The 20,242-nt window shown below is 36.7% G+C and overlaps 1 protein-coding gene across 5 annotated transcripts in view; it reads right to left on the reverse strand.

Moving 5' to 3' along the window:
- Window positions 1-20,242, reverse strand: part of LOC133520844 (probable ubiquitin carboxyl-terminal hydrolase FAF-X) — an 83,948-nt gene that overhangs the window by 53,714 nt on the left and 9,992 nt on the right. For all 5 annotated transcript variants that reach the window (XM_061855555.1, XM_061855563.1, XM_061855539.1 and 2 more), the window contains 19 exons: window positions 19,966-20,223; window positions 19,794-19,892; window positions 19,527-19,669; window positions 19,048-19,268; window positions 18,817-18,947; window positions 18,541-18,737; window positions 18,348-18,450; window positions 17,976-18,144; window positions 8,647-8,893; window positions 8,250-8,505; window positions 7,045-7,176; window positions 6,560-6,807; window positions 6,362-6,475; window positions 6,045-6,153; window positions 5,413-5,566; window positions 5,089-5,219; window positions 4,149-4,370; window positions 2,299-2,460; window positions 514-730 (listed from right to left, as the gene is read on the reverse strand). In XM_061855555.1, the coding sequence (XP_061711539.1) occupies window positions 514-730; window positions 2,299-2,460; window positions 4,149-4,370; window positions 5,089-5,219; window positions 5,413-5,566; window positions 6,045-6,153; window positions 6,362-6,475; window positions 6,560-6,807; window positions 7,045-7,176; window positions 8,250-8,505; window positions 8,647-8,893; window positions 17,976-18,144; window positions 18,348-18,450; window positions 18,541-18,737; window positions 18,817-18,947; window positions 19,048-19,268; window positions 19,527-19,669; window positions 19,794-19,892; window positions 19,966-20,223 (3,313 nt within the window). The remainder of the gene's footprint in view (window positions 1-513; window positions 731-2,298; window positions 2,461-4,148; window positions 4,371-5,088; window positions 5,220-5,412; window positions 5,567-6,044; window positions 6,154-6,361; window positions 6,476-6,559; window positions 6,808-7,044; window positions 7,177-8,249; window positions 8,506-8,646; window positions 8,894-17,975; window positions 18,145-18,347; window positions 18,451-18,540; window positions 18,738-18,816; window positions 18,948-19,047; window positions 19,269-19,526; window positions 19,670-19,793; window positions 19,893-19,965; window positions 20,224-20,242) is intronic.

Below are 20,242 nucleotides of genomic sequence, written 5' to 3' on the forward strand. Positions count from 1 at the left end.
ATACAACTTAATTTAATTAAATTTATAAATAATAATTTAACTCTGAAACTTAGAGACTTTTACGTCTCTAAAGAATTTTAGTATTTGTTGTTAGTATTTTTTATCATAGTTGTTTTTGTGTAATTCGACATTTAGAGACTGTATACATCACTAATAAAGTATCTAATATTTAATTTATTCCATATTTATAATTGTATTGTTATTTTTATTATTGTAGAAATTTGACTGTAAAAGTGGCCTATTTGCTGAATAAATGTTTATTTGTAGAGAAAAACAGTCTTAGACATTATATTAACATTATTGATAATACATTTTTGTCGATTCAGTGTTCCACACTTAATTTGTCAAGGGTGACTGGTGACTGAATAGGACATAATAGATATAACAATAGATCACATAATAAGGGATATGATGCTCCGCAACGTGTTAAGTCGTCATCAGACAGCTGCGACTGACGGACACCGGACGCGTTCGATATGCAAAGTGTAGTTTAAAGTGAGGTTAGAAAGTTACCACTATAAAACATGAGCTCGAGTAAATGTGCCAGCTCGGCCATGTTGGGCACGCAGCCGTGCACCAGCGCGAGCAGCAGCTCGGTGGCGGCGGCGGCGGCGCCGGGCGACCGGCACAGCGGCGGCGCTGGCTCGCCCGAGTCCCCGCCGGAGCTGTCGCCGTCTCCCATGCGGCACCATGCCCAAGAGTACGGCCACAGGAATTCTGTTGTCACTTCCTGTCACGTAAATAAGAAGAATGTCAACATGTACTGAATCCAGAACACACCGTATTAGTTACATACTTATAATTGGAAAACAGCAAATTACAGCGGGCCGTATGCTTGTTTGCCACCGACGTGGTATAAAAAAAATACAAAAACACGTAATAAATTTGCTCTCATGAGGAGTTATGAGTATAAAACACTCTGTGTACAGAATAACATGTTTTGTTTTTCGGTTAAGAGCCCGGTAACGATTTTAGAGCAAATATTTAAAATTGATAGATATAGTCGTTGAAATTGTACACCTTTTGTTACGTAATATCTAAATAACAAGTATTGGTTTCTATTAGCACGTTTTTTCATCTTGCGTTTTAATAATGAGGTCGCAAGCGTGCGTCCCCGGTAATAGGTGACGAGAAGGGACAGTTTTTAAAAATTCATCAAAAAATTATGGTAGTTAATTATACAAAATGATGTATAAGAACAGTTTCAGCAAATGTTGTAGATTTTTTAAGGATCAAAATTACGTTGAAATTAAGGGCTGATTGAGACGGTGCGCGAACTCTTGTGCGATTATAGCTACATTGCGGAAAATTGAGGTTACAACCAATTCGGCCGACCGATCAAATACCGCAATGTAATGAAACTCGCATGCGAGTTCTCGCGCCGTCTAAATGAGTTCTAAGTCAATTTTCAGAGAAATTGTCACTTATTTTGAAGTAATTTCTGGAGAAAATTGATTTCGTTTAACTTTCATTTACACTATTTCAAATTTATAATAATTTTTAAGTGAGGTATGGGCATTGTGAATGTCATCTTGCTTTGTGTGGTAGGGCACAGCACAGCGGATGTCATTCGAGATCTAGAGCAGAGCCCAACTGGGGAAGTACCTCCGCCTTACAGAAAATCGCAGCCAAATAACACTAGACCCTACTCATAGTGTTGTGTTCCTGCCGGTGAGTAAGGTTGCCAGAGCTCAACGAGGGGTGGGAGGGGGTTAGGGTCGGCAACGCGCATGTAACTCCTCCGGAGTTGCAGGCGTACATAGGCTACGGATACTGCTTACCATCAGGCGGGCCGTATGCTTGTTTGCCACCGACGTAGTATAAAAAAATAATAATAATAACAAAAATGTAGTTAAGTTGAAGTACAGGATATTTGTAATATAAAATGACTATTTTTAGCAGTACAAACTTTACGAAATTTACAAATAAGATCGCCAAAATCACTGCTTTACGCGCGTTTACCTAAACGTCCATCAGAAAAAAAAATCATTACTAACTAAAGTCTGTTTTCAAAAAAAATATGTATTAAAATGAAAGATAACAAGACGTGCTAATAGAAACCAGTACTTGTTATTTCTAATAGTTAACAAAAGGTGTACAATTTCATGCGGTAAATCTATCACATTTGACATTTTTGCGACTAAAATCGATAACGGCTTCTTAATGTGTAAACAGATGTTTTGTGAACGCCTAGCCATATTGTGAGAGATGATTACTGATTAGATAAGTCATAATGAACAACGTCTACTATGGGACCAATACCAAAATCGCGAAAAATAATTGGCAGATTGCACTTACCCTAATTAGACCTCTATCCTTGTGTTCAGGATGCGCTCCATATTGGTACTTGACTTGTGCCGGAACATGTGTAAATAATTCTTTGGTTAAATTCAGGTGTCCCTCCAGTAGCGTATCATCGAGTATTTCTGGATTCGCTCGCACTGATCTCAACCACGCCACCTGAGGATATTATATGTTATTTTATTTTTTCTGCTCCCATACTTTTATTTATCATTTAAAAGGTCGTGCACACATCTTTAAAACCCTACCTTATAGTTGTCAAGACAAGTCTTTAGTCTAATCCCCAGAAACGCATTTGTGATACACGCAGTATCTTTTTGGCATTTTTCGCTACTTCGTGTAATGACCACTTAAAAAATATTGTATGAAATACATTGTTGCCAACTACGGAAGGTGGAGATAAGGAACGAAATCTCCATGTACCAAAAAGTGTCATCAAAAAACTTTAAATAGGTGGCGCTACAATACCTAGAGTACTTGAACAAAAAAATCAAATCATAGACAGCGCAATTCACTCCGTCAATAACGCCTAGGTTCTTAGCTACTCTAGCGCTACTCTGGAAAGATTTGGAACTATTATTTATAGCTGACCACTGGACACTTTTGCATAAGTTTTGCCCATGGAGATTTCCATAAGTTTTACCATAAGAGATGCCACTCCTCTTAATTCCACACTCCAAATTGCCAACCTTATTTTAAACATCATCTCTGACAAATAAGTGAACCATAGACAAGATTTTTTAATTTCATTGTTCATTTTCCCGCCCGTAACCTCCATTCTTTGCTACTTCTTGAATGTGGTTATTTATTGTGGTTGTCGAATAAAAACTTAACTTTTGTGTTAAAAACAGTGTCTTTTAAGTTAAAATGGATGAAGTGAAGAAAACTTAGTGTCTACGCCTGAACAAATATCAGTGATCGCCCAAGAAGTCACAAAAAATTTGCTGCCTTCAAAATCGCGATAGATTACATGAAAAATATATGTTAAATTTACTGTATTATTTCAAAGTACGTGCTTGGTCGTAGAAAAAGTACTGCACTGCATGCAACGTTGTTTAACTGACAAGGAAGGGTACCCAACTGTCCGACTCCGATTTGATTCATTTTGATATATGTTATAGAGTAGTCTAAAATAACGGACACGTATTTTTTTTTAGCTGCCCAAACTCAACCTATTGGGAGAAATTGTCCTCCAAAGTACTAAAAAGTTACTAAATCTTCTAACTCCTATAGAAAGTGATGCTCAAGCAACATGCTAGTTAATGGCTTGTTTGAATATATGTTTGAGAGCAGGAAAAAATAATGTACACATGTTTTGTTATATCTGCTTAAACTCAAGTTTTCCTAAAAAAACACCCGTCTTTATGTGTGACTATAGTGATAAGATATTATAAACTTCCAATGTCGATTTTTTAGGAAAAATGAGTTTTAGCCGATATAACAAAACATGTGCTCATTATTTTTTGTTGCTTTCAAACATATACTCAAACCAGCCATTAACTAGCAAGTTGCTTGAGCATCACTTTCTATAGGAGTTAGAAGATTTAGTAACTTTTTAGTACTTTGGAGGACAATTTCTCCCAATAGGTTGAGTTTGTGCAGCTAAAAAAAAATACGTGTCCGTTATTTTAGACTACTCTATAAAATATATCAAAATGAATCAAATCGGAGTCGGACAGTTGGGTACCCTTCCTTGTGAATCAAAAAATACTCGTGGCGTGAGTAACAATTTGAGGCGAAGCCGAAAACTCGCATTTTTTTACCTCTCTTAAACAACGGTTGCATAAAATACTATAACAATACTATCAACTGAAACGCGATTTAGTCGAAAAAGCAGCGGTAAATACTTCAATAGCGAGGTCTTCGAGCGTCCTGGATGTCGGTCCGGCGAGCGAGACGAGCCTGCAAAGCAGCTGCAGGAACTGTTGGGCGTGGCGCGCGTGGCGCTGCAGACGCGAGCCGCCCGGCTCGCCCACCACGCCGCCGAGCGCCTCCAGCGCGGCGCGCGCGCCGCCGCCCCCGCCCCACGCGCACATTGATAACAGCTGCTCCGCGCACGACACGCGCACCTGCAACATACATCTGTTTTATAAATTTGTTAACGAATCATATATCTTATACCTTTAAACGAGCAATTCTTGTATATATATATTTCTGTGATCTCGGAAACGGCTCTAACGATTTCGCTGAAATTTGGTATATGGGGGTGTTTGGGGGTATACAATCTATCTAGATTAGTCTTATGTTTGGGAAAACGCATGTTTTCGAGTTTTCATGCGTTTTTCTTTCGACGCAGAATATGGTCGCTAATTTCGTCTTGCCAGCCACTGTCCGTCTGGTCCAGCGGGTTAAGACGCGGACTGCTAAACGAGTGTTACGGGTTCGAATCTCGCCCGGTGACTAACTTCTGTTTTTTTTTTATATGTTCAAGTTTATACATATATAATTTTTTAATTTTTATTGTTTTAGACAAGTTTAATTTAGTAAAAAAATGACCTATGTAATAAGAGAAATTGACAATAGATGGCGTTACTCTGTGACAAGTGCTGTAAGGTTAAAATCGATTGTAAATAATAATAATTGTCAGTTCACATTTTACTTTACAAGTTTATGTAGATTATCACCTATACACCACCATATTACAATAAATAGTTATAAAAAGCTCGGTCGCCCAGGTACTGTATTGAATACCACAAATAACAACGAATGTGCTGCTGCTAGCGAACGAGTGGTATTTAATTAATTAGAACGATTAATAGCAGCATTAACATTTAATAAAATACTGACCTGAGGATTCGGACAGTCAATCATCAAGTACAACGCCGTATCTTGCCACCATGGTTCGTTCAATAAAGCTTCCAGTCTCCCTCCGCCAAGAGCCAGGCATATTGTGACTACCTCCATACACTCTCGTACCACTGGAAACAAAGTTATATGCCGATATCAAAAACAAACATTTAAAAAATACATTCTTTTGGATAAAAGAGTATCCACTTGAAATACGTTGTAGCTTGTGTCAAGATTTGAATATTGTTTTTGGTTGTGTAGGCCTAAACGTCTTACGAACGCAATTTATTATCCATTGTGGTAGGAAAGTACGAAGTATGTTACATGTGACGTCGTCGGGATGAACAGCGCTGTTGGCGTCGGCGGGCTGCGCGACGGAGAAGGCCAGCCCGTAGAGAGCGCGCACTGTGGCCGTCGTGGGTACGCACCACCACACCAACGAAGACACTACGTCGCTGTCTTCTGTACTATTCACCACCTACACATACACGATAACAATGTAAACACATTAACAGAGGTCGGAAAATAAGGAATTGCAGGCTAACTAGTTGATAAAGCAGGTAGCCCCTTTTCTCTGGAGATATGTGTAATGCTTTTCTCAAAAATGCGCATAATTACAGAATAAAAACCAATAATACTGTAAAGCTAAGCCCAGGATAAGCGAGCATTATTTAGTACCATATAATGAGGTGCATTTGCGTTTTATTCCATTGATCTGGACGCATCTCAACAGTTGAATAGAGCTTAACAGACTAAAAACAGTATTGTATGAAAATCTTTCCCAGCGCAACTAACCCTACGCAGTATTTAGCAGTCTATTATGGCATGACTCAGAGACGGACAATCTGACAATATTTCAACTCATGTTTGAGAAATAATCATATTTTTATTTCCTGACTATAATGTGAGAACAAAGGAATGAATTCGCGCAATACTGTTAAGTCAGCAACGAATACCTGCTCGCCCAGAGTGTTGGCCAGTTTCTCGGCAATCGCTTTCACTATCAATTCGCAGTTGTGACTGGGCACTGTTTGAAGTGCTTCGCGTAAAATCGTTACGTCCATTCTGAAATTAACAATTGTCTTAAATAGCAATGAATAGTCATGAATATTATAAAAGCTTTGAAACTAAGCAGTAGGACGAATGAGTCAAGTATTGTAGTTATATGAATATGACAAAATAACATACCAAAAAAAGTAAATAAATATATGTGCAAAATAAAATTTATCATCTGAGGCACATATGAGTAGAATATAATTGCTGGATATATTACCTAAAGTCTTTGTCAACTGATGTATCTGAACCATCCGGAGCCAATATTTCGAAGAGGTGGCCCAATGTGTATAAGACTAGTTTACCCAATCTGACTAAAGATAAATAGCCCACCCTGAAAACAAGCACATTTAATATAAGTTTAATATTACATCCGAAAGACAATTCAAGTGGAGTTTCACTGTAATGATATTAGTACCTTCTTGTGTGAGACGAAGCTCCTTGTAGAAAGTCCTTGTCAGACAAGCACTGAATTAATAATGGCGCCTTTTTAACACAGGCGAGTTGGAAACTCCGACTGCGATCTAGCCTGGTGTCCGACGACGGCATCACCATACTGTACAGCACCTCAACGTTGTACGCGACTGTGGGCGGCGCAAGCCCGTATAGCAAGTCCCTTAACTTGGCATCCTCGCGACTGAGTAAAGCTTCTGTCAGTTTATCTACCTGAAATGAGAGATGACCTTTCTTTAGAGATCCATTAATTCGTTTGCATGAAGTAAGACAACTCGATGATTCATCAGTAGATAAGAGTAGTGAGTGTAACTGACTCAAAGCCTGGATATTATTCGGATGAAACGTGTGCTTATATCAATAAAACGCACAAATAATACCTATTAGGATATTTTTCTCAATATTCATCAAATATCGTATCGTATTTATGTCTTGAATTAGTTTACTCACCGTAAGTTTATGTCCCGGGCAAATCTGGGAGAGTAGATGAGCAGCTTCCATTAATTGGGGATGTTTTTTCATAACGCCAATATGTTCCAGTTCCAATATGAATGGTATATACCAAGTACCTTGCGCGAAAAGCTGAAAACAAACCCATCCATTTAAGAACTAAATAATTAAATAAAAATAACTTAACAACATTATTTGCTCTTTATTAACACTTTCTAAAAAAATAATGTGGTCACGGCAGAATAGGACGAAGTTACGCTAAAACATTCCAATATACAGAAAACTACTGTTTTTTTATAAACAAAATTTGGTTTTGGGGACAATCCCTTCGATGCCAACCTGTCAAGAAATTACAAAATGGCGGACGAATGTTTGATATCTCACCGTATTTAAGAATTAGAATTTCGTATTTTCTTCCCTAGTGTGTTTCTTCCATTGTGTAACTCCGGGGGTAAGAATATTGCAAACTCTGGTCTTTAATTGGCACTACCACCCTCGTATCCAAAATTTCACTTCGTTGCACAATGTAAATAATAAAAATAAAATAAATAAAAATGTTTACTAGCTTTTTTTAAAGTTTTTAACTTTAACTATCCAATACTTGGACATTGTGAAGCAGGCCCCTACAGTTACGAATTTTCTCTTGAACTTGAATTAAATTGTTAATTCGCATTTATTTACATAATAATAAATAATTATTTACCCCCCCCCCCCCCCCCTTATTCATAAACGTATACTAAAGTTACGATGCCGCTAATAATCGTTTGTGCCTTTCCATCATACCAATACATCGGAAAGAGACAAACAAGACTTATTAGCGGCATCGTAACTTTAGTACACGTTTATGAATAAGGGGGATACTATATATCATGCAACAATTTTTTTTTTCCGTAATAAATGTTTATTGGTGAAATAAATAAAAAAACTGTTTGGTGTGGACATATGGATTACGGCCAATGTGGTTGTCTATGCTGTTCAAAGAAATATGTAATGGAGTGATGGCGTCACGGTTTGGCTAGCTTCTTATTAGTGTTTCGGTCAACATGGCGCATTGGAGAATTTTATACTTTTATTGAAAACATTAAAAATCCTCATGTTTATAAACTGGTTTCGGGCCATTTTTTAGAATCTTTGTAACCATTATTTCCATGATTCTTTGTTAGTTTCGTCATGCCAATTGGAAAAGACTACACGATAAGACTCACCACTCCGGGCAAGGCGTGCTCAGGCGTGGGCGGCGCGGGCGGCGACGACGTGCTGGAGTCGCTGCTCGAGTCGCTGCCGCACGTGGGCAGGTGTCCGTCATACACTTTGGCGACGATCACAGTTTTGTCACGGACAGGAATTTGAGAAAGAATTTTACGATCGTGGGACGAATCCAAGAGTTCGCCATTTAAATATAGTTCTACCTTATTTACAAACAATTCTAACTTTGTATTAGTATCTGAAGCACATTTTAACCTGAAAAACAAACATAAAAAAATCAGATCGAAGATTATTGAGATGCCACCTTGATTCATATCAGAAATCTACACGTAAATAAATTCAGCGATACAATTTATTTTTTATCAAAACTACGAAGCTAAGTTAAATAAAACTAACCTTCTTTGGATTGCCGCTCGCAACGAGTATAAAGCCTCGTTAAAGTGTGAAAATACCTCGATATCGTCGAGTTGTCTTTGGCCAGTTTGAAAATTAAATCTGACTATAATGGTACATTGTCGGCCCCTACCCGATCTATACATCGGTAATATTTGCCTCTCTGCTGAAAACCTTCTATCACATTCATTTATATATTCCTGTATGGCACGAAGGACTCTACACATTCTAGTACAACTTTCAGTCGCATCTGAAAAAAACAGTTGAATTTAAGACGGAAATCGAAATAATCTGCAATGGATCCAAAATAAATAATAAGTAGCTACGAGTATCACACGGATATAGACCCAGCCAGAATCAAGCTAGCAAAGGAATGCAGTAGTATCTTCTTTACCCCAGCCACACACTCGACGGGTGGAGGGAAGAAGCAGGGTCATAAGTGTGCCCACGTTGCTCGTCATGCTCCTCGTCATGCCCATCGCCCCCTATTTCATCGGTGTTTTGGCGCGATTCAAAGGACATAAGGGATGTTGACATTAATCGGGAATGTATATTATGTTTTTACCATAGCAGGGACTATTTAAATACATAAAGTGGATATAGTTTTTAAAATAATAGCGAGTATCACGTGACTGCAAACGCCAATCGGAGTGCGTTAAGTCGCAGTGTGAGAAGCACCCATATGCACTTCACATGGCTTTGGCTGTATTGGACAAATATTCGTATTGCATTTCTTTCCTTAGATATACAATGCAAAAGGGATGCAACACGAATATATGCCAAATTATAAAGCCAACTGAAGTGCCAGTAATTAGTCCAAGATCCCAGAGCCGCCAGACCTTATTTTCTCATGAATAAAATGTATGGGATAATATAGTTTAAGTATGTACTTTATGTTTGCATACTTGCTATATTGGCCCGACGCGACGGCCATTTGTGTGGTACAAGGTGCTAAAGGTTGGTAAAAATATTACTAACTTTTCTCAATATTCTCATGGCTGATTTTTAACAGACTTCAATCTCATAGAAGGAGGAAGTTCTTTTTTATGTACGTTCACCGATTATTCCGACACCCGTGGTCCGATTTGAGTAATTCTTTTTTGTTTGAAAGGTGTTATCTCCAAGTTGGTCCCATTTTAATTTGGTTCTGATCTGATGATGGGATCCAAGAGGAATTGAGGGAACTCCTATTTTTTAAAGGCACGTGTATGTTGATTTGGGTGTTTTCTTAAGCAAATCGAGCATTTTCTCTCAAAAACGATCAATGTGATGAAGTGGATCTGATGATGATGTTTTTTTGATGATAATGATTATTTTAATGTAGTATGTTCACTGATTACTCCGACACCCGTGGTCCGATTTGAGTAGTTATTTTTTTGTTTGAAAGGAGTTACCTCCAAGGTGCCCCAAAATATTTTTGATTCCGATCTGATGATAGTGATGATGGAATCCATGAGGAATTGAGGGAACTCCTCAATTTTTAAAGGCACATGTATGGTGATTTGACTGTATACTTAAGCAACTCAAGCATTACCTCTCGAAAACTACCAATTTGATGCAGTGCAACTGTATCCTTACCACGAGTTTGACTCTACATCTTAGCTGACGTATTCGTAATTTCCTTTATCTCGCTCGCACTAATAGGATGCAAGGACGAGCGAGATGGATAGAAAGTAAGTTACGCTAGCGAATATGTCAGTGTCAAACTCGTGGTAAGGCTACTTACTGATAACATTTTTGTTTGTTTGTTTTTTTTTTTGTCTGTTTTATGTTAACCTGTTTATGTGCAATAAAGTGACATACATACATATATACATACCATATGAAGACCACGGGCGATATGTGGAACTTACCTCTTATAATTGGGTGTATTATGATTTTTGATGTAGGTGGTGTTAGAAATAAGAGGTGAGGCGTAGGTGTGAGAGGTGTGTGAGGTAGACGGTGGTGGTGAAGGTAGACGGAGGTCTGAGATTGCGGTTTGAGAGGTTAGGGGGTTGAGGGGGCGGTGAGTTGATTTTTACATAACAAAGTAAACCAACTTCAAAAATTATAAAATAAAATATTATCCTTTTTTAAGTATATGCGTTACCAACTGATATGTTTGAAGTCGGTGCCAAGCCAAATAGTAACAATAATCAGCTTTATGTCTATAAATCACATTACAAATTTACAACTGTATTAATAGGTATTATTCAGGGGTCGGACAAAAAGTGCGGATGACGTAAAAATGACGTAATCTTACACACAGGATGATGTTTGAGTTTGTATTTAAACTTGTGTGACATGTAGTATCAAAGTAGTATTAATGAAGTAACAAAATATACGTAAATAAATCCATGGAATTAATAATACAGGTGGTAGGGTGATGTAGTGAATAAAATAAATTTCACGAAACTTGTTACCATAAGGTATAATTATTTGAAATTAGTTAGAACAAGTCTGTGGGATCCTCAGATAAATAGGTTTAATAGTCAAAAGTGGGAACAGTAGGTAAGATTAGCAGTATACGTGTTTGTCACGTACCTCCAAAAACGGAAAATTGCCACAATATTCGAGTAAAGATGACATGACATTTTAGAGCGTTTTCTTATACATTAGTAAATATAAATTTTAGCTAAATATAATCGTGAAGATACAATAGCTAAACAGTAACGAAGTCAATTTATTAATAATTGTTCATCTGATTGACAATGTGTCAGTCAAAAACGTACTTACTCATTTCAAGTGGCGATATCGTTTAATAAAGAGGTTGATAAATGATAAGTGATAATTGTTTATGAAAATCAAAAATACTATGTATTTGAAATCATCCTATAAGTGGTTTGACGTCATGCGCACTTTTTGTCCGACCCCTGGGTATTATAAACGTAAATTCGATCTGTCTCTTTGTTACCTTTTCACGGCTAAACATCTGAATCGATTTCGTTGAAATTTGGCATGAAGGTAAAACGTTGAAGCCCTTAAGACGGTCCTTGAGTTGTTTTATATTTTGAAATGAAGTTCTCTGGATATCAGACTAGAAATAACTCAGTCTCAATTCCACACTTACGTGTTATGGGCAGTTCTAAAATAGGTCTTTATAAATTGAGACGGCAAATAAACGCATTGGATTTATACTACCAAGTCTAGCCATAATTTCTAAAAAAAACTATGGCTCTCCGATGAAGAACCTACTGACAGGTAGGAAGATGTGTGCGGTTAAATTAAATTCCAATTGATATTAGAAACGTAGGCAGTGACACAATTTTCAAAAATAAATTAAAGGCTTTACTTATTAAATTAGCCTGTTACGATATAAACGAACTCGAAATACCTAAGGGATAATTTGTAGTAGGTAAATGTAGTACGCATCCTTCTTTTGTAATTTAAGTTAATTAATTGATGATATTTTGACATTTTGTTATTAGTTCTAAATCAATTTATAACATTATTCTACGATTATTTACCTGACATTTAGTAAACAACTGACATTTTGAAATTGTAATTTAATTATAGCTATACCGCACATTTAAGTCTATCTTAAATTAAGAATATGGTATTTTATTTGACGTGTAAAAATCTGTATTTTTTTACCAATAAAAAATCTGAATCTGAATCTGTTATAATATATATTTATATTTATTCATCTAAGTATATAAAGATATTTATTTATTTATAGTTTATAGTATGTAATAATATATAATTATTTTAGATATAGTTTTTAATTACTTTTTTAGGTATGGGTTAACTGGAAGAGATCCCTCTTAGGGATAAGTTCGCCTTGATACTACCCAAATATTTTCCATCTGATGTAATATTTATTTTTCTCGTACAATAAAGTGTTTACTTACTTACTTAATTTTTGTTACTAAGTTATTTACACATAACTACTATAAATTAAAAATTATTGAAACATATATTATACCTACAGACAAACTTATCACGAATTTAAAATGCTCAATGATTAATCGATTTTGTAATCTCTTGGGTAAATAAGTGATATTTAATGAAGCAGCGACGTGCCTCAGAAATGACTTTATCACCACCTCCGTCAGTAATTTTGACCCCATAGCTTTTATAATTTTCTATAACAAACTATTTTATGTGTCGCGTAGAGCAAGCCTTGTTATCTAAGATACATAACTATTTTTTATCCACAGGATCAAACATTGACTTGAAAGTCTGTAAGTTGCCTCAATAACTATAGAAAATTAATTAATGTTCAGGTTTGGGAAGTAGGAGTTACGTCCTCTAGGTATGAGCTTTGACAAAAGATCAATCTTTTATCCTGGAATATGGTGTTGCAAATAGGTTAAATTTAAAATTAAAATTCGCACAAATTGGGCTCAGTTATCCTTTTATCTGGATCTACTCACAAAACCATGAAATACACGAGATGATAATCTTGCAGCACTTTGTTAACTACATCTGCCGCTTCCTTAGATCTGTATTCAGACTAGGAATACATCGAAAACAGTAAAAAATATAGTCACCTGAATAACATTTTTCAGAACAATAATGTCATATTTCCACAAAAAAATGGTGCGTAAATTAGGCCTTCTTTGCTTGTTCCTTAAAAGGCATGTATTAAGGTGAGGGCTGGCATCATGGAGTAATAATTGGGGACTTTTTCTTCGATATTTGTCCCTTTATTAAGTATATAAAACTTTATAAAATAACTTTAAAATCCTAGTCTCTAGAGACAATTATCTTTGTAACGGAATTTATGGCTAGACTAGGTAAGTACCTACCAATAGAAAGTACGTTCATTGCTGTTGTAGTAAGGCAAACCAACGTATTGTACAGTCAGCATCAAAAGTAATCATTTTATTTTAACAATTTATCTATATTTGGAAAAGTTATCCGGAATATCAGATACTTTTGGCGCGTTGTTTCATCCGCTACTTTTGATGCTGACTGTACATACTTATATAGCAGCATCTTTATCGAATCGCACCAAAATCATGGTATTCTTCTAAATTTGTCTTGGTACCGACTTCAAAAATATCATTCGATTTTTTATTGTAAAAGTTTTTATTATGTATGTTTTAGAAAACATTGTATAACTATATAATTATATTTCATGATTAAAAGCGTTGAGTGACAGTAAAATGTGAATAAAGGTACAATACAAACTTAAACTAATTAAAAACTAAAAATCTATATCTAAAGAGGGCCCCTGGGGCATAGTGCCAAAGATACTGGCAGCATTTCCTCGCTGAATCGCAACGCTTATTCGTTGAGCGAGGAAGCTGCCAGCTCTTTTGTCCCCTGTAACGTCAAAACATTGTTAAAAATTAATAATCAACATTGCCAGACCATTTCCGCCGGCGATAACTATTACCAGACGCTTTAAAACTGTCAAAAAAATATTGTAACTTTACTTATATTCTCACTCTTGATTTTTATGTATGATACTCAGGGAACTATTACAAACCATTTTGTAAGTAGCCAAACCAATTGCAGGGCAATGCATCATTACCATCTCCCAGACCCACAAAGTTTCACCCATTTGGTATTTACACATATAAACTTTATGTGGGTCTGGGGGTGTAGCTACTTACAAAATATAATAGTAATAGTTCCCTGAGTATCATATATAAAAATCAAGAGTGAGAAAATAGGTAAAGTTACAATATATATTTGCTCTAAATAAACAAGTTGTTAAGACTGACTTAGCACAACCTCACAAAAAAAGTTGCCAAACTGTCATGTTCATTGACAATTTTTATGAGGCTTATCTGCAGGGCTCGAACAAATCATGCCGATAACGTCAAGCCACGCATAGGCTGATTTCAAATAGTATTTTTATTTTTCATAGGTGTTTCTCAGAGCGTTTTAACCGCTGTCAATCAGATCAGATTTGATTATTTTGAACAAGAAAGGTACTAGTTTCCCGTAAGCATAAATGGCATACCAATCTAGGGAAATTCGACAAAAATACGAACAGGGGACTGTAAGCGGATGAAACGCTCTGAGAACCACCCATAAACAATTACCACTTATCATTTATCAATCTCTTTATCAAACGATATCGATATGAGTAGATACGTCTTTGACCGACATTGTCAATCAAGTGAACAATAAACTAACTTTGTTATTGTTTAGCTGTTGTATCTTTACGATTATATGTAGGTAGGATTTATTTTTACTATTGTATAAAAAGACGCTATAAAATGTCATCTTGCAAATATAAAGTTTTACTAAAACTTATTAATAATCTCCATACGTTTTTGAGATTACTTGTTGTTTATTATGCTCGTTTTAAATGTATCCGCGGGTGTTTCTCAGACCGTTTCAACCACTGGCAGTTTCCTGTTTATGTCGAAGTTCCCCAAGACTGGTATACCATTTTTGGTTACGGTAAACCGTTCTTATTTAAAATAAACAAAACTGACCAATCGATCTTCTAGAACTTCATCATAAATGTGGGCAGGGGACTGTCAGCGGTTGAAACGCTGTGAGAAACGCCCATGGAGTGAGTACTCTAAGTTTGGGTATACCTCTATGCTTACAGTAAAAAGTTTCGTGAGATTATTTTATTCAAGACATCACCCTGTCACCTAAATTCCATGGCATTATTTACGATTATTTTGTTAGTTAGTGCGACATGTCAAACGGTGGTTTAAATACAAACATCACCTGTGTGCAAAATTACGTCACTTTTGCGTCATCCGCATGATTTGTTCGAGCCCTGCTCATCTGCTTAACCCTTGGAGTGGTAGGCCGTCGACTACCGACCGATTATGTCACTTAAATTTCAAATTTGATTAATAGAAATAAAATCTAAATTCCAATAACTCAAAAACGACACATGCCACTTGAAGAGGTATAATGCAAAATTTGTTTGAATTATTACGAATATTACCACGGAGCCTGGATTTATCAAAGGAAATACCTAGTTCAATTTTACCAAAAGGACCATTCGACGGGCTGTCCCGTACGGTTGAATTTTATTTCCAGTGTTAGAAGTATTTTTCAGCGTTTCAAGCGGGCGATTATTTTTCTGTGCATATTTTTGACCATCAGTCACAAAAAAGGAAACTTTTGTACATCTAAATTTTCACAATATTCGTGTTTGATAAAGCATAGTTCATATAGAATTGGTACGCACTAGAAGATTGTTATTTTTTTAAGTTAATAAAATAAGAAAGTTATGAATGGTAAATTTTAAATAGTAATGTATTTAGCTTTCAAATATGTATAAATAAATAAATAAACTCTGTTATGTAAATAATTACGAACTGTGTTCATAATGGACCCCCGTCATTTTCTGAACAACGCTTTTGTCGACATTTTTGGCGTATTGATTTCTTGTAGATCGCAATGAATTGATACCCTGGACAATTTGACTAGTCTTATTTAATTTTTTTTCATGATTGCCCAGTAGTTTTTGATAGATTGAAATTGGGAACAATTCGAAGGATTCATCTCGTGGGGTATGTAATTGGCCTGATTATTAGCATACCATACCAAAACTTTTTTTGGGTAGTGGCAGCTGGCTACATCTGGCCAACCTTTCACAGAACCGTTATGGGTTCTAATAAATACCAATACTCATTTCTCTAAGCACTCTTTAATATAAAGGTCCGACTTCATTGTTGACTATGTTATAAAACTTTTCTCTTACAGCCGAAATTATAAATTCCTTGCCATATCATATGTTTTTTTGCGAACTTGTCAAGTTTCACGAACTTATATTATTCGGGTAAATTACCTCTATTATTGGCCATATAAAACTTCGAACCGAGTAGTTGATTAAAATCGAGTTTTACATACGTCTTGTCGTCCAACAACAAGCAACCTTCGAATTTTGTCAATACTGGGTCGTACAATAGTCGAGCTAGTGTTTTAGCTTGTCGGATCTGTTTAACAGTCCGATTTGGCTGTTTTATTGCTCGATAGCTCTTATAGCCACCTCTGAGGTGAATCATCTTTATCTTTCTAGAAGTTTCTTTGAATTTTTGGGATAAATCGTAATTAGACCGTCCTGAATTTTGTTTGAGTGACCTTGGGACTTTTTTCCCAAAATCTTGTTATTTGTCCCAGACCTCCGATTAGTTTGTGTTTTCCTGTCGGCTGATAGAGTCTCCTTGTAACGTTTTATGACCCTACAAATACTAGCTTTTAGCATCTTAAGCGACTTAGCTGTCTTGGTCCGGGATCGATAAGAATTTTCGAAGTATTTGTGCACGATCAATCTCCTGTTCTCAATTTTCATGGCCGAAAACTTTAAAATGCATAAAGCTAGGAAAATAATATTTTCACCATTAATACTTTGAAGGTTGGTGATTGAACTGTAATTGTCAATTTTTTTCCCGCCATGGAATTATTATTTTTTAAACATTGCTAATTATGTGCCAATTCTATATGAACTATGCTTTACAATTTCATGGCATGCTCCAAGAGTAGGTTCTTTGATGGTACTCATTTATTTAGTAACAACAAGGATTTTTGTGGAGCAAAGTTAGGTACATGTAAACATCTTTGTAAGTAAAATTTTTAAAAATATAATTTTTAATCAAAAGGCGTAGTTATTAACAAGTAAAGATTTTAAAATATATCATATTATTCCATACTCTTGATTTGTTAAACTTGTTAATCATTAATTTAGCTTATATATGTACTTAATATACAGAGCGTCCCAAGACTATGGGACATCAAGGCAAAATACCTTAAATATCGTAAATAGGATATTTTGGTGAAAGAAGACTATGTTACTTTTAAAAGTTAGTAATTCTGCATTTAAAGATTTTCTAAGAATTACTTGCTTCATGTGGAAATCGAACCGACTTAAATGTGAAAAAAAGACACCCCTATTTTACAAGCTTTTAATTAGTTTCACCTGCCCCTTTGTCTATCTGTCGGTCTGTAATCAAATTTGACCAACTTCCCGGTTTCCGATGAAGCTGAAAGTTTACATACATATGTAAATCAGGTGACAATGCAATATTATGGTACCATCAAGTTGATCTGATGATGGAGACAGGAGGTGGGCGTAGGAACTCTGTGATATAACAACGCAACCTTATTGTGTTTGGGGTTTTAGAATTGGCTCGATGACTATTAGTAGCCTGTGGAAAGAAAAGTACAGTCAGCGATAAAAGCTTGTACCAAAAATGATTTTTTTGCCAAAAACTTATTTATGATGCCAATCGAAAGAATGGACAAAAAATAATAATGTACGAGAAGAGCAGTGTGTGATCATACCGGGCAACATCGCGGCAACGCGAGGAGCAGCGCGAGGGGTATAATGTGGTTGCCTAAAGTGACAGTATTTATAGCGTCAATTATCATTTGGGTCATTGGCAGCAAGAGAAGCAAAGAGCAGAGCAGTGACAGTGACATACCTTCGTTGAGGTTGATATCCGCCTGAAGGCGCTGCGTGCGCGCGCAGCACTGCGTGAGGAAAGCCTCGTGGTGCGTCGCGGGCGCCACTGCGCCGCTGACGCACGTGCACACTTCGCGCAGCAGCTCGATCCCACGCGCGGAGATCTCGTCTTCGCACTCCGTTATCACCTGCAAAAAATGACTCCAACTCAAGCTAAGGTTACATTGTCTTATAGCTACTCTGATAATTCAGAAGTCGCATGACCTGCATTACAACCTTTAGGTATGTGACTAGACGAATCTATTTGTTGAAATAATTTTGTGGTAAACAATGATAATTTACGTTGCTTTTCGCAGACTGATGAATTATGTTAGGAAGAAATATTACTTACCCTCCACAAATAATCTAACCCTATGAGATCAGCATCGTTAAGCAGGAAGCTCCGTCGTTTCACGCGGAGCTTTCCTTCTTTTGAATTTACTGCTTTGAAGAATCTATAGTAACAAACAAAACAAAATGATATATAATTTACATTGTTTATTAATATAACAATATACATATTTTCAAACATGTCAGTATGTTACCTTTCGAAACACTTTATACCAGCATGTGTTAATAAATTTGGAGATAAAGTCATGATATTTCGACGAAAAAAATGCAAATTAATATTAGGGTCTAGATCAGGCTCCTCGCCCATCAGTTTGCTGAACCAACGAAAGCAGGCTTCACGGTCTCCTAGGTGCGCCGGCCTCTCCGCCAGACACGACCATATTTGTTTAGCCTGCAACAAAAAATTACACATTTTCACTGTATTTAATAATAAAAAAGAATTTGTACCATAAATATGGGAATTCCCATACCTGTTCCGCACAAAGCCACAGCTGTCCATCTTTGAGCAGGAACCGTAAAAAACTAAGCCTTTCCTGAACTTGCGCCGCATGGGCATACCTGCCATCGGGCAACCAGTTTTCCCAGTCTATTTCCCCTTCCCCTGAAAGTAATGTTAGAGAAATTACTCAGTGTAGGGCGATACATTGATTTTGTTTTATACCAGTAATAGGGAGTGATAAAAGATTGATTTGTGTCGGTACCGGCAAGCTTAGCCCGCACTCCGTCCATGTAATTGGTGAGCGAGTCAGTGACGAGGATGACGAGCGAGTGCTGCGTCTGCAGCCGGTCGATGAGCTCCTGCCGCGTCACGTGCGGCCGCACGCCGCTGCCCGCTCCCGCCTCGTACAGGCAGCAGATCTCGCGCATCATCTTCAATGCTGGCAGTACCCATCTTTCGTTACTTTTTAATTCCTCCACGCATCTATCAAACAAGAATCACTTATAAAGTGTTTATAACTTGATGATTTTTAAGTATAAAATCACACGCAGCCACGGATTGGTATTGCACTAAAGTTGACGGTATAGCAAACCTTCTCCTCGCTACAGTTCCTCGCTCCTCGGTATAGAGTGAAACATTTCGAGCGATTTTCGACTTAAAATACGTTAGTGACCCGTTTAAATATATTTAATATGACGGTATAATTTGTTTGTTAACAGGAGTTTACGAATAACTACTTACTTGTCTAACCAAAGCGTTTTCTGAGCGTCACGGTCTTGACTACAACTATAATCTAGAATTTTTATAAGATTTGCTAAGGCCACATCCATTATTTCAGTGCATACTTCGTCCGAATGTGCCAAATTCCAAAAGAGTACCAGAACCTAAAATAAATTATTTATGAGTTATTATTATTTAAGTAAGAAAGGTAGAAATGTTACCTCTTCTGAGGAACAGCTTCGGTTCATTTGTGTAAGAATCTTATATGCAATTAGCTATGAAATTTACCTTGTTTGCCATAACACCATCTTTATCATCCTCAGCTAATCGTCGAATTACTTCCAATAATTTGTCACTCTGCTTCTTACTAGACGTTGCCCAACTGGCCTGCACAGCAAAGTAAAATTAATAAAAAATAACTCTTAGTGGAAATAAACGTAAAAATTGTGTCTTAAAGTACCTTAAAACAGTCAAAAAGATGATCAAGTTGATCTGGTGTGAAATCCCAAGCAAGTTTTGCGAGTAGGTCGTGTAAATTTTTTACAATTGCTTCATGTTTCCCGTGCTGCGCTTTCCATATGGCATCCAAGTCCTCCCTAGTCAACGAGTTTTCTTTTATCATAAACCTAAGCATCTTCTCCAGTCGGTCGACGTACTGTGGCTGGTGGAGGGAGTCCCGCAAGACAATATCAACTACCTTGTTTTCTCGTATCCAGGTCTGAAACAAAATGTTATGG

Source organism: Cydia pomonella, chromosome 1 (assembly GCF_033807575.1).
Source record: "Cydia pomonella isolate Wapato2018A chromosome 1, ilCydPomo1, whole genome shotgun sequence".
Lineage (NCBI taxonomy): Eukaryota > Metazoa > Arthropoda > Insecta > Lepidoptera > Tortricidae > Cydia > Cydia pomonella.